This window comes from Podarcis vaucheri, assembly GCF_965113315.1.
Source record: "Podarcis vaucheri genome assembly, chromosome: 18".
Lineage (NCBI taxonomy): Eukaryota > Metazoa > Chordata > Lepidosauria > Squamata > Lacertidae > Podarcis > Podarcis vaucheri.
Genome location: NC_138756.1, coordinates 7,274,134 through 7,296,371, shown reverse-complemented (window position 1 = coordinate 7,296,371; position 22,238 = coordinate 7,274,134). Strand labels below are relative to the sequence as shown.

At 48.1% G+C, this 22,238-nt stretch overlaps 1 protein-coding gene across 2 annotated transcripts; it reads right to left on the bottom strand.

Annotated features, from left to right (window-relative positions):
- Positions 1-1,232: 1,232 nt before the first annotated feature.
- Positions 1,233-19,975, bottom strand: LOC309522876 (perilipin-3-like). Of its 2 annotated transcripts, none has more exons than XM_082206535.1 (8): positions 19,806-19,975; positions 16,087-16,154; positions 11,330-11,525; positions 10,637-10,719; positions 7,596-7,893; positions 5,808-6,007; positions 2,651-2,779; positions 1,233-2,570 (listed from the first exon to the last, which is right to left on the bottom strand). In XM_082206535.1, the coding sequence occupies exons 2-8, from the start codon at positions 16,144-16,146 to the stop codon at positions 2,226-2,228; spliced, it is 1,311 nt and encodes a 436-aa protein (XP_082062661.1). In that variant the 5' UTR covers positions 16,147-16,154; positions 19,806-19,975; the 3' UTR covers positions 1,233-2,225. The 2 variants fall into 2 exon arrangements, with proteins under 2 accessions (XP_082062661.1, XP_082062660.1); XM_082206534.1 differs by having other exon boundaries at positions 1,233-2,573; positions 19,806-19,971.
- Positions 19,976-22,238: the final 2,263 nt, after the last annotated feature.

Here is a 22,238-nt window from a genome sequence, read left to right as displayed (position 1 = left end):
CTCCCTGTGGAACGCCCTCCCATCAGATGTCAAGGAAATAAACAGCCACCTGGCTTTTAGAAGGCATTTTAATGTTTGATGCTTTATCGTGTTTTTAATATTCTGTTGGCAGCTGCCCAGAATGGCTGGGGAGGCCCGGCCTTATTATTATTGAATAATCACTATTATTAATGACTGTGATAGGCTACATCACCATGGGTAAAACAACTCAAATGGAAAAATTCAGTAGACCAGCACTTCTTATGCTATGGTCTATGGGAGTCTGTAATCTGGGCAAATCCCAACCACAATGCAATAAAATAAACAGTATGCAAGTCCTAGGCTCTGTGGTTTAACCCACAGCGCCACCCGCGTCCCTCAATGGGTTGTATAGTTGATTTATATTTGGATGGGTATTGTAATTTGATATTGATAAAATGGGGTTGCCATTTTATTTGTTAAGGTCCTCCCGAATCTCCAAACTAGCTTCCAGCTATATTGAGGGGAATCTACTCTGCTAAATCACTCACTAGAGGATAATACTTAATCAATATACCCTTTCCTACAATCCTTAAGATTCCCCACACGTTTATGACATTTTCTGGGCTGGTCCAAGTCCTCAACTTCCTCCAGTTTCCACAGTTCAGCCAACTTCATGCTGAACTGCATGCAGGATCTTTCCCACCTTATGAGGAACGGCTAAGGGAGCTGGGCATGTTTAGCCTGGAGAAGAGGAGGTTAAGGGGTGATATGATAGCCATGTTCAAATATATAAAAGGATGTCACATAGAGGAGGGAGAAAGGTTGTTTTCTGCTGCTCCAGAGAAGCGGACACGGAGCAATGGATCCAAACTACAAGAAAGAAGATTCCACCTAAACATTAGGAAGAACTTCCTGACAGTAAGAGCTGTTCGACAGTGGAATTTGCTGCCAAGGAGTGTGGTGGAGTCTCCTACTTTGGAGGTCTTTAAGCAGAGGCTTGACAACCATATGTCAGGAGTGCTCTGATGGTGTTTCCTGCTTGGCAGGGGGTTGGACTCGAGGGCCCTTGTGGTCTCTTCCAACTCTATGATTCTATGATTCTATGTCATCCGCCATCAAGGTTCTATTCCTCACTATTCCACCTCCCCCAGGAGTCCATGGGAAGTTGGAGGTGCCAGCAAGTCCGCCAAAGGACCTCACGGGTGGCCCCCATGGATTGTTGACCCAGCAAGACTGCTGCCTACCTCCCTGCTCATTCACGACGACTCGTGTTTTCAATGCGACAAGTGTTTTATTTACGAATCAAGGCACGGAGTGTACATAATGTGACCGTGGAGCTAGGAGGAAGTCGTGGGACAAATTCCATACAAGAAACATACACAATACAGGCTTTAAGGGACACACGGATGGCCGAGAGGAAGCAATCCCATTTCACCTCCACCCAAATATTCCGTTGGCTTGAGATTTAGGATCAGTCAATTAAGCTTTACTTAGAGGAAAGTATTTTGGGAGGAAAGGAGAAGAAAATGGGATTTGCTCTTAACTAGGTTGTGGTCCACCCCATGGCCCACCACTCAGCAAGAAGTACTCCCTTCTTTGGGCACAGAAAAGCGCAAGGAGTTGAGTCCAAGATGACTTTTCAGCTAAGCTGAAGAGAGAGGCAAAAACAGCAACCCCTCAAAACACTCCCTCTCAAATTTACTGCTCTAGAACGAAATGGACGTGTCCTGGAGTTGGGTCTTCTCTTTGGTTCAAGGCCTGCCTAGATGCTGGGAACAAATATATATATACCGTATTTTTCGCTCTGTAAGACGCACTTTCCCCCTCCTAAAAAGGAAGGGGAAATGTGTGTGGTTCTTATGCAGTGAATGCAGGCGGGAGGCTCTGCTCAGCGCTCCCTTTAAAGAGGCGCGTGGAGCGTGTGTGCGGCTCTTGGGGGCTGCCCTTCTCCCTCCTCAGGGAAAAGCCCCCAAGAGCCGCGCACACACTCCGCACGCTCTTTAAAGGGAGCGTGGCTCTTGGGGGAGCCTTAGCCGTGCGCAGCCTCTCCCAGGAAGGGATGAAGGCTGCGTGCGGCTAAAGAGGAAGCCAGGACAGTGAGCGGGATCCCGCTGGCTGTTCTAGCTTAGCCATGGAATGAAGTCTCCCCAGGAGAGCGGGGAGCCTCCCCTAAAAAGTAGGTCCGTCCAATCGTCCAGTGCATCTTACAGAGCGAAAAATACGGTATATGTTTTTTAAAAAGGGTCTGGCATTCTTATATGCTACTACTGCATCTCTATTTCCTCTTCCTCCGCCTTGCCGGACGCAGCAAAGGGTCCCACCAGCCAAGACAGGGGGGCGTTGTGCGCCACGTGGTCCATCAACTCGTCCGTCAGCTCGCGGAGTTTGGAGGCCTTCTCCCTGCTCTGGGCCAAGATGGCGCTGGAGAGGTCGCGGAAGGAATTGGCGGACACAAAGGCCACGCGGAGCTCCTCGGCGTTCTGGCGGAGGAGGCCCACTTTTTCCTGGAGGTTGGCTGGGAGGCCTTGGAGGTTGGAGACCAACGTCATGGTGGCCGACTGAATCTGCTGGGCCAGGCCGCGGGAGACCTCCAAGGCTTGGGTCTCCATCTGCTGGAAGAGGGCAAGAGCACGTCAAGGTTTTGCAAAAGGCTGGGACACACGGCGGGGACCTTCCAAAAGCGACTTACCTCGGGCTCAGGGATGTTCTTCTGGCTGAGCTCGGGGGACTGCTTCTGACTCCATTGCTTCCACATCTGGAGAACCTTCTCCTGACCACTTTGGATCTTCTGATCCATTCCGTGTTTGACATGTTCCATCTGGGAGGACAGAAGAAGAAGAAGAAGAAGAAGAAGAAGAAGAAGAAGAAGAGGAGGAGGAGGAGGAGGAGGAGTAGTTTGGATTTGATATCCCGCTTTATCACTACCCTAAGGAGTCTCAAAGGGACGCGGGTGGTGCTGTGAGTTAAACCACAGAGCCTAGGACTTGCCAATCAGAAGGTCAGTGGTTCGAATCCCCACAACGGGGTGAGCTCCCGTTGCTCGGTCCCTGCTCCTGCCAACCTAGCAGTTCGAAAGCATGTCAAAGTGCAAGTAGATAAATAGGTACCGCTCCAGCGGGAAGGTAAATGGCATTTCCGTGCGCTGCTCTGGTTCGCCAGAAGCGCCTTAGTCCCGTTGGCCACATGACCCGGAAGCTGTACGCCGGCTCCCTCGGCCAATAAAGCGAGATGAGCGCCGCAAACCCAGAGTTGGCCACGACTGGACCTAATGGTCAGGGGTCCCTTTACCTTTAAGGAGTCTCAAAGGGGCTAACATTCTCCTTTCCCTTCCTCCCCCACAACAAACACTCTGTGAGGTGAGTGAGGCTGAGAGACTTCAGAGAAGTGTGACTAGCCCAAGGTCACCCAGCAGCTGCATGTGGAGGAGCGGGGAAGCGAACTCGGTTCACCAGATTACAAGTCCACTGCTCTTAACCACTACACTACACTGGCTCAGAAGAGGACAATCAACAGCAGCCCCTTTTGCAGCCAGAATAGTTTCCAGGCACCTTTTACCATATGTCATGGACGTGTAAGGTAATAATAGTATAATAAATTTTATTTATACCCCGCCCTCCCCGGCCAGAGCGGGGCTCAGGGCGGCTAACACCAGTAAAATTACCATAAGGGGAGGGAAGCATAAGGGTCAGACTGAGTCCAAACCAAAGGCCAGGCGGAACAGCTCTGTCTTGCAGGGCCTGTGGAAAGATGTCAAAGCATTCTGGGAAATGATATACAGTCGTACCTCGAAAGTCGAACGGAATCCGTTCCTGAAGTCCATTCGACTTCCTAAACATTCGGAAACCAAAGCACGGCTTCTGATGGGCTGCTGGAAGCTCCTGTAGCCAATCGGAAGCCGTGCCGGATGTTCGGATTCCGAAAATCGTTTGAAAACCAGAACACTCATTTCCGGGTTTTGATTGTTCGGGAGCCGATTTGTTCGAGAGCCAAGGCGTTTGAGATCCAAGGTACGACTGTACAATGAATTGGAAAAAATGTTTAAAATAATTTTTATATAAAAAACAACAACCCAGAAGCTTTTTCATTAGGATTTGTAGGTATCGAGATCTCAAAGGAGCAGAAAAGGCTTTTTATGTACGCGACGACAGCCTTGCGGATGTTATTAGCCCAGAGATGGAAAGAAGACAAAGTCCCTACCAGGGGAAAATGGCAAACTAAGCTATTGGATTATGCCAAAATGGCAAAACTGACCAGGAAGCGCAAGGAACCAAGAAGACCAAAACTTCAATGAAGGATGGGATTTTTTTTTTATTTACCGTATTTTTTGCTCTATAAGACTCACTTTTTCCCTCCTAAAAAGTAAGGGGAAATGTGTGCGCGTCTTATGGAGCGAATGCAGGCTGCGCAGCTGTCCCAGAAGCCAGGACAGCAAGAAGGATTGCTGCTTTCACTGCGCAGCAATCCCTCTTGCTGTTCTGGCTTCTGAGATTCAGAATATTTTTTTTCTTGTTTTCCTCCTCCAAAAACTAGGTGCGTCTTGTGGTCTGGCGCGTCTTATAGAGCGAAAAATACAGCACTTGAGATACCACTGTAAGCAGATGAGAACATTATCAGGATTGCAAGAACACCTGTAATGTAGAAGACACTACAGATAAAATGGAGAGACATAAAATTTGGATGGTGAAATAATACCCTGTAGAAAAGGTTTATAACAGGACCCGTGGAGGGGAAAGGTGGGAAGTCTAGAGATTCAGAGAAATTTCCAAATATGGATATGTATTTTGCATTGTTACAACTCTACACTTGTAAACTCATATACAAATTATTTCAATTTTATATAAAAAAAACTCCAGGTCATATTCAACCCGCTGAAGTCAATGGCCATAAACGGGCTGATTGATTCCAATGGGTCTCCTCCGAGCAACTGAACACAATCCTCCAAACTTATAGGAGGCTTTAAGACACTGGGTTCAGTCCAGTACACCGGCCTCGGTCCAGTATACCTGAAGGAGCGTCTCCACCCCGATCGTTCTACCCGGACACTGAGGTCCAGCGCCGAGGGCCTTCTGGCTGTTCCCTCACTGAGAGAAGCCAAGTTACAGGGAACCAGGCAAAGGGCCTTCTCGGTGGTGGCGCCCTCCCTGTGGAACGTTCGCCATCCCACCAGATGTCAAAAAGAACAACTACCACCAGACTTTTAGAAGACATCTGAAGGCAGCCCTGTTTAGGGAAGCTTTTAATGTTTAATGTATTACAGTATTTTAATGTTTTTTGGGAAGCCGCCCAGAGTGGCTGGGGAAGCCCAGCCAGATGGGCAGGGTATAAATAATAAATTATTATTATTATTATTAAGAAAAATCTTGCAAGAGCTGAACATTGTTGTGTTCTCTCTATTCTTAGCCTTTCAGCTTTCTGCAAACAGCTCTGGAGGTTGATTTAAAACAAATTCTGAGAGAAGGTGAAGCATTGCTGAACATGATTTGATAAATGGGAACACAGGAAAGGGGGATGTGAGGGGGTCAAGAAAGAGGGTTATGGAAGTTTGGTTTAGCTATGTTTTATGTCTGTATTTTTGTATTGTATTGTTTTTTGTTTTGTGTGATTTTGTACTCTTTTTGTCTTCTATTGTGAAAATTTAATAAAATATCTTTTTAAAAAAACAAACAAACAGCTTTGGAGGTTGTAGTTTCCACAACTAAGAGGTGTATAAATGAATGAAACAAATAAATAAACTACTGCCACCCCTCCGCAAACCGCTGATGCCGTCCGGGGGCCCTGATGGGAGTTGCGAGCCTGGCAATATCTGGGCTGCCCCATCTCCTTGCTCTGCCCAGAATGCTTCTTACCAGCTCGATGGTTTGGTGCAGCTGGGTGAGGGCATCTTCGGTGCTTTGCCTGGCATCCCTCAGCTTGCCCAGAGAGTGCTGGTAAGCTCGGTGGCGGACCTTGGCCGAGAGAGACCCCAGGCGCACAAAGTAGCTCCTCTGCTCCTTCTGCTGCTCCACGCTGGCGATTTCAAAACCCTCGACGGCGGTGGCCAGTTTAGCTAGGAGAAAACCGAAGAACTTTCAGTGTCTTCTTGGAAACACTTCAGGGCCGGCCAGAGACAGTTTGCCACCTGAGGCAAAACCCTAGTGGTGTAGGAGAGCTGGAAAACAATAATCCACATCTGGCTCCCCTTGGATTTCAAATAGTACATGGGTAAAGGGACCCCTGACCATTAGGTCCAGTCGTGGCTGACTCTGGGGTTGCGGCGCTCATCTCGCTTTATTGGCCGAGGGAGCCGGCGTACAGCTTCTGGGTCATGTGGCCAGCAGGACTAAGCTGCTTCTGGCAAACCAGAGCAGCACACCGAAACGCCGTTGACCTTCCGACCAGAGTGGTACCTATTTATCTACTTGCACTTTGACGTGCTTTCGAGCTGCTAAGTTGGCAGGAGCAGGGACCGGGCAACAGGAGCTCACCCCGTCGCGGGGATTCGAACCGCCGACCTTCTGATCGGCAAGTCCTAGGCTCTGTGGTTTAACCCACAGCGCCACCCGCACCCCTAGTACATGGGTAAAGGTAAAGGTAAAGGTACCCCTGCCCGTACGGGCCAGTCTTGCCAGACTCTAGGGTTGTGCGCCCATCTCACTCAAGAGGCCGGGGGCCAGCGCTGTCCGAAGACACTTCCGGGTCACGTGGCCAGTGTGACATCGCTGCTCTGGCGAACCAGAGCCGCACACGGAAACGCCGTTTACCTTCCTGCTTGTAAGCGGTCCCTATTTATCTACTTGCACCCGGGGGTGCTTTCGAACTGCTAGGTTGGCAGGCGCTGGGACCGAACGACGGGAGTGCACCCCGCCGCAGGGATTCGAACCGCCGACCTTTCGATCGGCAAGCCCTAGGCGCTGAGGCTTTTACCCACAGCGCCACGTGCGTCCCCGTAGATGGGTACATGGGTAGATGAGTCTAAAAAGCCTGGGACTTGAATTTCCACAGCTCTCCGGCAGCTATAGTGGCTCACTGACCAGAAGTAATGTATTAAGCATTAACTTTAATTCAGTATACCTGAAGGAGCGTCTCCACCCCCATCATTCTGCCCAGACACTGAGGTCCAGCTCTGAGGGCCTTCTGGTGGTTCCCTCGCTGCGAGAAGCCAAGTTACAGGGAGCCAGGCAGAGGGCCTTCTCGGTGGTGGCGCCCTCCCTGTGGAACGCCCTCCCGCCAGATTTCAAGGAGATAAACAACTACCAGACTTTTAGAAGACATCTGAAGGCAGCCCTGTTTAGGGAAGCTTTTAATGTTTGATGTTATGTTGTATTTTTAATATTCTGTTGGGAGCCGCCCAGAGTGGCTGGGGAAACCCAGACAGATGTGCAGGGTATTAGTAATAAATTATTACTATCACTGCTCTATGGAGATGGAAGCGGTCTCCCTCGCAGGGCTATTGTTAAGAATTTTGGGGCTCTCCCAGGAGCACTAAACAAAGCCCATTTTAGAAACCCTAGGTCGCAGGCGATTTGCCCCATAATCTCTGCTTGCTGAGATTGTCAGCCTTGGGAGACAACCCGGCAGCTCTTCCCGGGTTGGTCTAGATGACTGCCAGGGCCTTTTCCAACTCTGTGGAAAGCTGAAAGCATGCAGGTCCTCACCCAGCTCCTCATCTGTCATGGGAAGGTAGTGGTCCACCAGCTGTTCCGATTTCCCCAGCACAGCATCCACCCCGCTGGTCACCATCTGCCCCACCGAGGAGCCCATCACTGTGTTGACTCCACTGGCCACCGCGGACCTGGTCATCTCGACGCCCCCCTGGACCGCCTCCTTGGTTCGATCCATCATCCCGGTCACGGTGCTGGCAACGGCGTCCTTCGCACCCGAGACCGTGCTGCTGATGGCGTCCTTGGCTCCCGTCATGGTGGAGGTCACCAAATCTTTGGTGCCTGAAATGATCTAGAGGACAGTTTCATATGATAGATAGATAGATAGATAGATAGATAGATAGATAGATAGATAGATAGATATAGATAGATAGATCTAGAGGACAGTTTCGTATGATAGATAGATAGATAGATAGATAGATAGATAGATAGATAGATATAGATATAGATAGATAGATAGATGATAGATAATTTATTACAGCCGGAGACCAGCTTATGAAACACACTTGGGGGTACAATCCCAGAAGGGAAGAAACAATGTAGAACAATAAATTTAAAATTTATAAATGCGATAAGCGTATAGACACTTAAAACTTTAAGATAAGCTAAAGCAGAGAGATGACCCGGAGTCACCGATGGAACCAAGTTTGGGGATTTTCTTAAACTAGTTTGAGTCAGGGGATGGTCTGTGCCTACACAGAATCTGGCGACCATCCGGGTCGTCTTATGATCTTTGCCTAACAGGAAAAGGTCACATTTTTGCTTTTCCGGGAGGTCAGCGAGCCTCACCAACAGGGGATCAATGGTCTCATTCCGTGCCTCTTCATAAAAGGGACATCTAAAGAGCAAGTGCCCTGGGCTTCCTATCTCCCCCAATGAACAGGAGCAAAGTCTCTGAGCATATGGGACTTTTTTAAAGGATCCTTTAAAGGACGGGCGAGGGCAGAGCCGAACTTCTGGCTAGTGTAAAAGCCCTTCTTGCATTTTTGGATACCTCTTAGTTTCTCTAATTTTATAGCCGGGGCACCTTGAGCAGTCCTGTTCTCTCTCGGTGTCTATGATTCTTTGCCTGACCGTAGCTTTTGCCTGGCCCAAGCCCAGGCTTAGAAGGGCTTGAGGGGCAAAACCCAGTTGCTAAAGGGTGTTCAGGACTGCTGTCTGCCAGCCTGACTGGAGCTGGTCGCAGAGGATCAGTGGGGCTATTCCTCAGGGGAGCAGACTCAATGCCAGCCATTTATAGATTGATGTTGGTGGATATAAGCCTCCACTCTCATCATCCCCCTTTCTAGTCTAACCCATGCGTTTGAAACGCATCTGGAGACTTGTAGGAGACCTCTAGGGAGTTTGGCAGTTTCGTATGTTTTATTGCGCTTTTAATATTCTGCTGGGAGCCGCACCCAGAGTGGCTGGGGAAGCCCAGACAGATAGGCGGGGTGTTTAGTCGTTTAGTTGTGTCCGACTCTTCGTGACCCCCTGGACCAGAGCACACCAGGCACTCCTGCCTTCCACTGCCTCCCGCAGTTTGGTCAAACTCATGCTGGTAGCTTCGAGAACACCATCCAACCATCTCATCCTCTGTTGTCCCCTTCTCCTTGTGCCCTCCATCTTTCCCAACATCAGGGTCTTTTCCAGGGAGTCTTCTCTTCTCATGAGGTGGCCAAAGTCTTGGAGCCTCAGCTTCAGGATCTGTTCTTCCAGTGAGCACTCAGGGCTGATTTCCTTCAGAATGGAGAGGTTGGATCTTCTTGCAGTCCATGGGACTCTCAAGAGTCTCCTCCAGCACCAGAATTCAAAAGCATCCATTCTTCGGCAATAGGGCGGGGTATAAACAATAAATTGGCGGCCCGGATCCAACAGCCAGTCTGATGTTCACGTTTTTATTTGCATGCACTTAAAACGAACATCAAGTCTGTAGTCCCCCCCCCTTAATCTCTTCCTGGGATGCTTCCCTAACTTGTTTAACCAAGCCAGGACATAGCAGTGTTTTTTATTATTTTTATTTTATTTTATTCAGGATTTTCTTGTTTTACAGAAGTGTAGTGCCTCGTATTTTTTTTTCATGTAACATTTTTACAAATCCATTTCATTTGTTGAGGCGTTAGGGGGAGAAGAAAAGAAAAAGGAAAAAAGAGAGGGGGTGGAGAGAGGGAAGATGGATAGGGGTGGGGTTGGGTGGCGGTGTTTCTATTATGTTTAATGTATGTAGAGTTTGGTGTCAGTGTTGCTTGTGTTGTTCGCTTGTGTTCCTTTGGTGGTGAGAGAGGTTGGGGTTGGCCAAGGTGTGGTTGTTTGCTTGTGATTGGCTGTGGTGGTCTTTGTTTTCGTGTGTGAGTGAGGTGGGTGGGTGTTTTGGATCAGGTTAGCCACATTGATTTGTATGCTGTTGGTGGATTATTGTCATTGTCCTGTTGGGCTGTGTATGTGATAAAGGGGAGCCATTGACCTTTTATTAGGTCCTAACTGACTACAGTGGTGCCCCGCAAGACGAATGCCTTGCAAGACGGAAAACTCGCTAGACGAAAGAGTTTTCCGTTTTGGAGGTGCTTCGCAAAACAAATCTCCTATGGGCTTGCTTCGCAAGACGACAATGTCTTGCGAGTTCCTGCTGGGTTTTTTTCCCCCTCCCCCCCTTTTTCTAAGCCGCTAAGCCACTTATCAGCTGATCCGATCAGCAGATAAGCCGCTAAAAGCCGCTAATAGCGCTAATCCGCCAATGGGCTTGCTTCGCAAGACGAAAAAACCGCTAGACGAAGAGAATCACAGAACGGATTCTTTTCGTCTTGCGAGGCACCACTGTAAAGGGGAGCCATACTGGGGTGAAGGCGTCTTCTTCTGTTTGTCCCCGTGTCAGTTTCAGTTTATTAGTTAATTTTTCTAGTAGGGCTGTTTCCCATACTATTTGGTACCCTTGGTCCATGCTTCCTCCTGACAGGTCTCTGGAGGACGTTGCAGTGTTAATACACATTGCAGAATTCCCTGGACGCATGAAGAGGGAACAGTGAACCCTGCCCCCCAGGAAGGACGTCTCTATTTACCTTATCGGTGGGCTGTTGAAGAATCGGCAGGTTTTCTTCCAACTTGTCCAGCCCTTTGCAGGCAAACTCGTTGGCTGATGAAACTGAATGAGGAATAATAGCAATAACATCTATATATTAGAGAAGAATGTATGGAATTATAATTGTTAATTCTTTCGGCGATATAGTATACTTTTCTTTCCCTTTTCACATTCTTAATTAATTAATAATTATTATTAATTTGTACCCCGCCCATCTGACTGGGTTGCCCTGGCCACTCTGGGCAGCTTCCAACATATAAAAACATAATAAAACATTAAATGTTACAAAGCTTCCCTATAGAGGGCTGCCTTCAGATGTCTTCTAAAGGTTGTAGCTTTACCCATCTCCTTGTTATCTGATGGGAGGGCATCTCACAGAGGGGACACTGAGGTCCAGCTCCGAGGGCCTTCTGGGGGTTCCCTCCCTGCGAGAAGTGAGGTTACAGGAAACCTGTTCCATTCATTCATTCATTGAAATCCCAGTTCCATTCATTCATTCATTTTACGGTATTATTATTATTATCATCATCAAGGCAAGGTCTCCTGTTTGCCTCCAAAACACAGCAGAAATGCAAAATGCCGCATTACTACCAGAGCAAGCAGGATGGAAAAAACCCCCCGCCCCTGGCAAAAAAACCCACCCCAATCCCTGGAAAATGGGCAGGCCACTCACTCTGGGGCTCGAGTTTGCTCAAGATGGGCTGAGCGCCGCTGGCAGCCGCCGAAGCAATGGTCTTGACGCCTTTCTCAGCCACGTCGCAGAGGGATTTCACATAGGGATGGCTTTCCTTCGTGGATGTATACGCCGCAGAGACCATGTTGTAGGCGGAACTGACCAGTGGGAGGTTAGCTACCCTGCCTGCGACATTCTGACCGGGAAGAGAAAAAGAATGGAAGATGTAAACACAGATATATAAACTTAGGGCTTTTGCGGGCGACACGGTTATTGTTAATTGATCAACCCTTGGGAAATACAAGGACGGTAAATAATAATAATAGGTAAAGGTACCCCTGACCATTAGGTCCAGTCGTGACCGACTCTGGGATTGCGGCGCTTATCTCGCTTTATTGGCCGAGGGAGCCGGAGTACAGCTTCCGGGTCATGTGGCCAGCAGGACTAAGCCGCTTCTGGCAAACCAGAGCAGCGCATGGAAACGCCGTTTACCTTCCCGCCGGAGTGGTACCTATTGATCTACTTGCACTTTGACGTGCTTTTGAACTGCTAGGTTGGCAGGAGCTGGGACCGAGCAACGGGAGCTCACCCCGTCATTGCGGGGATGCGAACCGCTGAGTTTCTGATCGGCAAGTCCTAGGCTCTGTGGTTTAACCCACAGCGCCACCGCCGTCCCAATAATAATTTATTATTTATACCCCGCCCATCTGACTGAGTTTCCCCAGCCACTCTGGTCAGCTCCCAATTGAGTGTTAAAAACAATACAGCATCAAACATTAAAAGCTTCCCTTAACAGCGCTGCCTTCAGATGTCTTCTAAAAGTCAGACAGTTGTTTATTTCCTTGATATCTGATGGGAGGGCGTTCCACAGGGCGGGCTCCACCACCGAAAAGGCCCTCTGCCTGGTTCCCTATAACCTCACTTCTCACAACGAGGGAACCACCAGAAGGCCCTCGGCGCTGGACCTCAGTGTCTCAGGTAAGAAGGGAGATAAAACAATTTGGAGACTTAGCTGTATTCTATATCAACAAAGATAAAACTAAAATCCGGGCCAAAAAAATCTGCAAAACGAAACGGGCATTGGGGTGGGAAAAAGTTGGCATATTTGGGTATTTGGTTAACACACAAAAACTGCAGCGCTTTTCCAGAACAACTGCGTTAAAGTATGGAAAGAGGTGAAACTAGATTCATCAAGACCCTGCCTGCTACATTCTGACCGGGGTTTTTTGGGTTGGGGAGGGAGGAGAAGAATAATGGAAGATATTAACGCAGATATATAAACCTAGGGCTTTTGCGGGAGACGCCTTTATTATTTGTTGATAATCCTTTGGGAAATACGAATAGATGCCCCTTAGGGTCTCTTCTGACTATGATTCCACGAGGCCAGCTGGGGTTCTGAGGGTCTCAGCGGCTTCAAGGAGGGAATATTATCTGAGACAAGAGATTCTGCAAAAGGAAACTAGCGTATAGGAAGTTTTTCCAGCGCTGCTGCAGCAGAAGTCTGGGCTGTCACAATTCAGTCCCCTTGCAAACAAACGAATAAATCAAAGCCGATTGTGAAACCTGGACATTTCACCTCATAAAGTAGGTTGGGGCGAGAGATAGCATGGGAGTCATGAGTTTCATGACGCAGCGTCACTCGAACTCTGGCCTCTAGTCCATTTGTGAGCCTCTGAATGTAGAAGCCAGAAAAGGGGATTAAAGAAGAGCAGTTTAGTTCTCCGCAGGAGCCCACAGCTGCCGAAGATTTGGCGTTCTGAGTTTCGGCATGGCGTTTATCCCTCAATAAAAGTTGCAGAAAAACTAGAAATTGCGGTTAACCAGGGCAGTGTGACTCGCAGGTCGATGGGCAGAGGGAAAACAACTGCGCTGTCATGCGAAAGAAACGTTTCTTTCTTTCTGTTAATTTTGTAGTGATAAAAACGTCAATAAAAATTACCGTATTTTTCGCTCTCCAAGACTCACTTTCCCCCTCCTAAAAAGTAAGGGGAAATGTGTGTGCGCCTTATGGAGCGAATGCAGGCTGCACAGCTATCACAGAAGCCAGAACAGCAAGAGGGATTGCTGCTTTCGCTGCGCAGCGATCCCTCTTGCTGTTCTGGCTTCTGAGATTCAGAATATATTTTTTTTCTTGTTTTCCTCCTCCAAAAACTAGGTGCGTCTTGTGGTCTGGTGCGTCTTATAGAGCGAAAAATATGGCAATGAAAAATAAAAAAGTGTGCTGTCATGCGTATACAGTGATTAGACCGTCCTGAGTTCGAATCGTGACTCAAGCCGAAGACAGTCACTGTCATCTCTCGGGCCAGCTGACCTCACAATGGAATCATTTGCTGTCTATGAACTACAAGTCACTGCTGGCTAGTCAGGCTAATGACACTGTAAACTGGCAAAGCTGGCAAAGCTCTGAAGAACTTTAGAAGACACCTCATGGCAGACCTGCATAGGGATTTTTTTTTAATGTTTCATGTTCTATAGTGTTATTGTATATGCTGGAAGCCTCCCGGAGTGGCTGGGCCAACCCAGTCAGATGGACAGAGTTCTAATAATAAAATTATCACACACACACAAATTAAAACACCAGACGCGCTTGGAGGTCCCTCAACTGGCAACGCAACAGGACATACATTTAAGCACATCCAATGTGCGTTTAAAACACACGACTTCTGTCTCCCCCCGCCGGCAAAGATTCCTGGGAACTGTAGTTTAAAGGAGCTGGGAATTTCAGTTCTTGGGAAGAAGGAGTTAACTACAGTCCGCAGTAAAAAGGTAAAGGGACCCCTGACCATTAGGTCCAGTTGTGGCCGACTCTGGGGTTGCGCGCTCATCTCGCTTTATTGGCCGAGGGAGCCAGCGTACAGCTTCCGGGTCATGTGGCCAGCATGACTAAGCCGCTTCTGGCGAACCAGAGCAGCGCACGGAAACGCCGTTTACCTTCCCGCCGGAGCGGTACCTATTGATCTACTTGCACTTTGACGTGCTTTTGAACTGCTAGGTTGGCAGGAGCAGGGACCGAGCAACGGGAGCTCACCCCGTCGCGGGGATTCAAACCGCCGACCTGCTGATCGGCAAGACCTAGGCTCTGTGGTTTAACCCACAGCGCCACCCGCGTCCCTTACAGTCCGCAGTAATGCACTTTAAATGTTTGCAGATGTGCTCCTATCAATCTGCTCCTTGGCTGCCGTTGCCAAGTACAATTCAAAGGTTCGGTGCTGACCTTTGCCACTAAGTAGAACCAGACAGTTTCGTTATTTCAGCTTTGCTCCGCAAGACGGTCAGGCCTGGCGAGGGTTGTGAATGCAGCCCACTGAATGCAATTCATTGGAAACAAGCCATTCCAAGCACTTGACGTTTGCTCCCGTGATATGGGGCTGCCTTTGTGCCACTTTGCTGCAATGGCATTTAGGCAGAGATTTTGAAACGCCAACCTCCAGCGCTTAATCCAGAATGCGTCAGCTAGACTGGGGACTGGGAGCGGCCGCCGAGACCACATAACACAGGAAAGACCTACATTGGCTCCCAGTATGTTTCCGAGCACAATTCAAAGTGTTGGTGTTGACCTTTGTGGCTGGGGAAACCAGGTCGGCGGTTCGAATCCCCGCAACGGGGTGAACTCCCGTTGTCGGTCCCTGCTTCTGCCAACCATTATCAGATAACCTGGCAGACAGGAAAAGCTACAACATGGAAAAGCCTCCCCATTGTCCTTTCGTTCACAAATCCTGTTTTAAGGGTATGTCAGTGTATGAATATGGTGAGCCTGTGACCTGGCTCAGGAACTAAGTATTTATCATTACAAAAGACTGGCCAGGCTCCCCAGGCAATCCAATCAAGTGACCATTAACAGGTAACCTGCCAGACAGGAGATAAAACAACGCACTCAGATTTCTGTTGTAGATCACCTTTTCTGTGATGCAGATATGATGTTTGTGGGGGGTGGTCTTGGGCTACACCCCTTCTGTGATGTATGTATGATGTTTCTGGGGGTGGTCTGTTGCTCCAGGGCAGGGATTTTAAAATGTCTATATAAGGGCAAGCGCACCTTGGTTCTGTGTCCTCCTCCTTTCCTGCGTGTGGGGGGAGCACCCTGTTGCAACAGATCAATAAAGATCAGGCCCACTAGCTGCTTTGCTTCTCAATATTCTCTGGCTGGCCTCTGTTATTTTCTCCTACCGATAGGGAACCCACTTAAGGACTCTATATAGGCTCTTGGACACCCCATAAGGGAAGAATAATAATAATAAATTTTATTTATATCCCACCCTCCCCAGCCGAAGCCGGGCTCAGTGCAGATTTTGTTTATAACAACATACCAAACAGAAATTATAAGAAAGTTGAACTATACAAAATTAATAATAATAATAATAATAATAATAATAATAATAATAATTTATTATTTGTACCCCGCCCATCTGGCTGGGTTTCCCCAGACACTCTGGGCGGCTTCCAACAAAGATGAAAAATACACTAAAATGTCACATATTAAAAACTTCCCTGAACAGGGTTGCCTTCAGATGTCTTCTGAATGTCAGGTAGTTGTTTATCGCTTTGACATCTGATGGGAGGGCGTTCCACAGGGAGGGTGCCACCACCGAGAAGGCCCTCTGCCTGGTTCCCTGTAACTTGGCCTCTCGCAGTGAGGGAACCGCCAGGAGGCCCTCGGAGCTGGACCTCAGCGTCCGGGCAGAACGATGGGGGTGGAGACGCTCCTTCAGATATACTGGAGAGACAAATCGTTGGGAAAAACAAAACCAGCCACTTACTTTCGGGTCTTGCTCTTCAGTTACTGTAGAGGCGGCAGCGTCACCTTCTGAGGACGACATTCTTGCAGCTAAGGAGGAATGAGAAACTCTCTTGAGTCACACATACAGAGATAATCTTGGGGGTAAAATCCAGGGCCACAAAGACATTCCCTGGTTGGAGGCCGGGAGATAAGGCAGCCACGTGCGATTAGCAGCTCAGAAGGTCCAGAAGGTCGATTCGGGATGGGGGAAGAATCATGTCTGCCTGTGTCACAGGCTGCTTACAAGTCTCTTTGCAAAAATAAAATAAAGACACCCCCCTCTTTTCCTTGACAGCGAACAAGGCCGTGTGGCTGGACTTGGCTCAAGGTTTCCTAGTTGCAAATCTGTTGCACATGGGGAAAGATGTGCTTTGGAGTCAGGGTAGATAAAAATCAATGAATAAATTTAAAAAACTGGATTTTTAAAATAAAATGCTTTTGGAGCAAAAAGATTTTCTCTTTAAGTTACATTATAGTCCAAAGGCTATTCATCAGGAAATAAGGATTTGTCTTAAGTTTTTCACGTGTGCTAAAACTCAGTCTACGTTTTTTTAAAAAAAACATGTTAACAAACATGGATACCTTTGCTATAATGTTACTGTTTTAGTTAAATAAATTGTTTAAATTGCTATGAAAGGAATGATTGCTTTTCTCCTTCCAACAAAGTACAGCAGAAAAGTTGCCCAAGTATAAACAGTCAACTTATTAAACCTCGCAATAATTTCATCATCCATGTATTTCTAATAGTAATAACCAAATCAGTAATTTTTGATATAACTGTAAAAACCACTCTGAAAAGTTATTGTTCCAAAAACGAAACCTTCATCTGGTTGGAAATATTCAAGGTTGTACCAGCAAGAATGAGTCTTTCTGTAAAAAAATTAAGGATGCAAATCAAGTTTTACAGACTAGTGATTTAAATTGTGGTTTAAATCGATTTGATTTAAATCAAATCCACCCTGTTTGGAGCAGAGGTCTTCAATCTGGCACTGGGATTTTATTTTATTTTATTTATTTTTTTGCAAAATGCCAACTCTGTTTTCCAGCCTGGCTCTATATGATTTGATTTGAGTACTGAACCTAACAGACTCCGAATGGCAATGAATCAGTTGCGAGCCGCTCAGGAGTCCTGTAGAAGTGCTGTAAGCTCAGCGGAGCAGAATTGGCTTTGGACGCCGAAGGTCACGAGTTCGAATCCAGACATCCCCAGTTGCGGCCTCGAACCCTGGAGAGTTGATGCCATTGGGTGTCGTAAGACCCAATCGGCTGACTCTGTATAAAGGCTCTCAATAACCCTTTGCTTTTGGGAGTTGGGCTGGCTTGCCAAACAACCTCCAACTCAGAGGTTCTTTGTTTGGCAAGACAAAGCCGTACGCCTAGACGACTACCCTTGCCACATTTTCTGGGATGAGAAGGACTGCAACCTTCACCCAAAAAAGATAAATTTTGCAAGACTCCCCACCATTTACTCAAGCAGAGCTGTTTCAACATCACACACTTCTCTTTGGAGAGACAAAACCCATCACAGATGAACCGGATAGCCAACGTTTAACAAAGCAATTGCAGCCACCCCCATTGTCTAGCCCGGACAACTGAAGTCCAGCTCCGAGGGCCTTCTGGCGGTTCCCTCCCTGTGAGAAGTGAGGTTGCAGGGAACCAGGCAGAGGGCCTTCTCGGTGGTGGCGCCCGCCCTGTGGAACATGTCAAGGGAATAAACAACTACAGTGGCACCTTGGTTTAAGAACAGTCCTGTTGACGAACGATTCGGTTTATGAACTCCGCAAAACCGGAAGTAGTGTCCTGGTTTGCGAAGTTTACCTCGGTCCAAGGACAGAATCTTAACGGTGGAAGGGCACTGGTGGCGGGAGGCCTCATTAGGCTTCGGTTTAAGAACGGCTTCAGTTTAAGAACGTACCTCCGGAACGGATTAAGTTCGTAAACTGAGGTACCACTGTATCTGACTTTTAGAAGACATCTGAAGGCAGCCCTGTTTAGGGAGGTTTTTAACGTCTGATGTTTGATAGTGTTTTTAATATCCGGGTTTGCGGCGTTCAGGAGCCAAAACGTCTGAGTACCAAGGCATTCGGGATCCTTATGGCTTATTTCTGAGATGGCAAGCTGTTTTGAGCTGGTGTTAACATTTGTCAGTGAGTAATTACTAATCATATGGGACGCAGGTGGCGCAGTGGGTTAAACCACAGAGCCTAGGACTTGCCGATCAGAAGGTCGGCGGTTCGAATCCCCGCGACGGGGTGAGCTCCCGTTGCTCGGTCCCTGCTCCTGCCAACCTAGCAGTTCAAAAGCATGTCAAAGCGCAAGTAGATAAATAGGTACCGCTCCGGCAGGAAGGTAAATGGCATTTCCGTGCGCTGCTCTGGTTCGCCAGAAGCGGCTCAGTCCTGCTGGCCACATGACCCGGAAGCTGTACGCCGGTTCCCTCGGCCAGTAAAGCGAGATGAGCGCCGCAATCCCAGAGTCCGCCGCGACTGGACCTAATTACTAATCATAACAGCCCAAGGTCTCATTCCAGGTCACATGAGAGCGCTCTCCCTGCGGTTTGATGGAGGTAGAAACTGTTTCATGCCTTGTTACGCTGCCGTTTCTACGGGGTTATACGCTCTCTATTTATTACCCCTGCTATGCAAAAATCTCCAAATGAATCTGAACTTCAATGTCTAAAATCCCTGGTAGAAGTCAAGGATCCTGAGATCACGTTAAGGGTAGCCAAATTCTGTGCGATTGCCATAAAACTTAGGGAACATGCTGTGCTATCATAATGATTAAGGCCTTAAATGATAATTTTAGGTTATATGTTAGTGACTAAGTTTTAATTTATATTTGCTATATCTATTGTCCCTGTTATACCTAATTGCAAACTCAAACGTATCCCTATCGTGTTCTATGACTTCCTTGATATTGTATGTGGGCTGGAACTGGTCTGTGACCGAAATACAGTGGTACCTCGGGTTACATATGCTTCAGGTTACAGACTCTGCTAACCCATAGTGCTTCAGGTTAAGAACTTTGCTTCAGGATGAGAACAGAAATTGTGTTCTGGCGGCGCGGCGGCAGGAGACCCCATTAGCTAAAGTGGTGCTTCAGGTCAAGAACAGTTTCAGGTTAAGTACGGACCTCCGGAACGAATTAAGTACTTAACCCGAGGTACCACTGTAATAAAATTCAATTGATGGGCTTCAGTTGAGATTCCTGCATTCCAGGGGGTTGGACTAGATGACCGTTGGGGGTCTCTTCCAACTCTAAAATACTATACGTGATAAGAGGGTGTTTTTTTGCCTCTACTTTACTCTTTAAGCCCTACTCATTCATTCCCCCACACTGAAAGCACATTTAACCCCAACCCCAAAAATCCGGGGAATTTTAGTTTGCAAAGCATGCTGTTAACTGTAGCTCCCTATGAGCTACATCCCAGCATTTCGTGGGGGGAGGGAAATGCGATTTAAGCCCACCTCGACTTAAGCAAGCTGTTACATCCCTAGACTTTGAGATAATAATTAAAAAGCTGGCCATCCCCCCAAAACTTGCGGTAAGCAGCTAAATATTTCAAATCCAGCTCCAGCCCTATAAATACTGACTCAGAAATCGTATTAAAAGAAGAGATGGATAGTGAAGCCATTGCTTTCGAAGTATCTGACCCGAATTGGGAAAGAAAGAAAGAAACTACAAAGTCTTTTAGCTCACCTGATGGGTCCGACGGAGTTTCAGCTCCAGCAACTGTAAGAGACACGCCCGCGCCCACCTCTTAATATACTCCGGAGTGACTCCCCTTCCTCGCTGTCTGCAATCAGGAGCAAACAGGCATCATGTGAGCTCCGGAATGTGGGTGGGGTTAGAGGGGGAAGGGTGGGGGAGAAGGCGATTTTTTCCTCCGGTTCCTGAAAGTTTGGTTCAAAACGAGCGAAGTGAAACTCCACCCCCGCTGGAGGAAATGAAAGTGGAAGTGGGCGAATTCGGAGCCGACGTTGCGATCTTCTGTAGGCAGGCAGAAATCCAACCGGGGCAGCAAACCCCTCGCAGCTTCATTTTCTTGGGGGCGGGCGGGTTCCCAGCCTGCTAAATGACACATTGCTGTCATTCCCTCTTGCTGAAAAATCAAGTTTAAAAAATGGTTCCTGAGACAACTATGAGGCTGATAAGCAAAAAAAGCAAAATTGCAATCCTATGCCTCCTTTAATTCGGAGTAAGCCCTGTTGGATTCCTTGGCACAATCTCCCTGGGAGTAGTTCCCCTCTTGAAAACAGCGGGACTTACTTTTGAGTAAACCTGTGCTTATGATTCGGGTGGAAACTGCAACTCTCCAGTCTGCCCAGAGACACAGATAAATTGTGGAGTGCAGGGAAGTGTGGAAACGCCACTCTGCTTATGCTCAGAGACAACCTTCTGTATAGCATTCCTTTTTACCCCGGAGATAACTCCTGGTGCTGGGCCGTGGATGGCGCTGTGGGTTAAACCACAGAGCCTAGGACTTGCCGATCAGAAGGTTGGCGGTTCGAATCCCCGCGATGCGGTGAGCTCCCGTTGCTCAGTCCCTGCTCCTGCCAACCTAGCAGTTTGAAAGCACGCCAGCGCAAGTAGATAAATAGGTACCGCTCCGGCGGGAAGGGAAACGGCGTTTCCGTGCGCTGCTCTGGTTCGCCAGAAGCGGCTTAGTTATGCTGGGCACATGACCCGGAAGCTGTACGCCGGCTCCCTCGGCCATTAAAGCGAGATGAGCGCCGCAACCCCAGAGTCGGCCACGACTGGACCTCATGGTCAGGGGTCCCTTTACCTTTACCTAACTCCTGGTGCTAAGTGTTACGTGTAGCATCTTACAGCACTGCAGGCAGAAATCCCACAGGCGCAGAGGCTCTGATATGGGAGGAGACTTTGAATGCTGTGTGTATGTTGCGTACAAAAGGCACAAGGGTCCTGCCAGAAGAGAGACTTGGCCATAATTTTGGCTGTGAGTCTCGCAGGATCTCTCCTTGCATCGCAGGCTTTTCTTACCTGGCCTGGGAGGGTGGGACCCAGACTGACTCCAGCTACGAAAGCAGAGGCTGTGGAAGAAGCCAGGGACCACCTTTAGCAATGTTTCATTTCAAAACACTTAAGCGAAACTTTGTGTGTGTGTGCTAACTTTGCTGCGCTCAATGTGCATTCTGCGCCCGATCTCCTTCATGTTTTATTTTGAAAGCGTTGAAGAGAATGTTTTTTGTTCATCGCGTTGCTTTGAAAGTATATTTTCTTCAGCGACGTTTTATTCTGGATTGATTTAGCTGACGCTTTGAGGTATGTTTGTAACCACTTTGAGATTCTTTTCTTTAAAATATAAAGCCGTTCAGGGAAGTTTTGTATTTTTTACTATTTTTTGTTGTGAGCCGCCCAGAGTGGCTGGGGCAACCCAGTCAAGATGGGTGGCATAGAAATAAATTATTATTATTATAATTATTGACCATCAACATGGTCGCAAGAACAAATAAATGAGGCAGGGATAAATGAGCATGCACCACTCTGGCCAGACAGTCTGCGGGCAGGGTGGGTCTCATCCTGTGTACCAGATGGAGCTGGTAAACAGCTGCCTTGGACACAGAATTGACCTGCGCCTCCATGGACAGATGCGAGTCCAAAATGACTCCCAGGCTGCGCACCTGGTCCTTCAGGGGCACAGTTGCCCCATTCAGGACCAGGGAGTCCTCCACACCTGCCCGCCTCCTGTCCCCCCAAAACAGTACTTCTGCCTTGTCAGGATTCAACCCCAATCCGTTAGTTGCCATCCGTCCTCTGACCGCCTCCAGGCACTCACACAGGACCTTCACCGTTTCTGATTTGAAAGAGAGGTAGAGCTGGGTATCATCCGCATACTGATGAACACCCAGCCCAAACCCCCTGATGATCTCTCCCAGTGGCTTCATATAGATCAGGCATAGCCAAACTCCAGCCCTCCAGATGTTTGGGACTACAATTCCCATCATCCCTGACCACTGGTCCTGTTAGCTAGGGATGATGGGAATTGTAGTCCCAAACATCTGGAAGGCCGGAATTTGCCTATGCCCGATATAGATGTTAAAAAGCATGGGGGAGAGGACGGAAACCTGAGGCACCCCACAGATGAGAACCCAGCGGTCTGAACACTCA

Excerpts from the sequence above, each read along its gene's own strand:
- LOC309522876 (XM_082206534.1), bottom strand. The coding sequence starts at position 16,146 with ATGTCGTCCTCAGAAGGTGACGCTGCCGCCTCTACAGTAACTGAAGAG. Across the intron at positions 7,894-10,636 it reads TTCAACAGCCCACCGATAAG|ATCATTTCAGGCACCAAAGA; the intron begins GTAAATAGAGAC and ends ACTGTCCTCTAG. Across the intron at positions 2,780-5,807 it reads TGCACCAAACCATCGAGCTG|ATGGAACATGTCAAACACGG; the intron begins GTAAGAAGCATT and ends CTGTCCTCCCAG.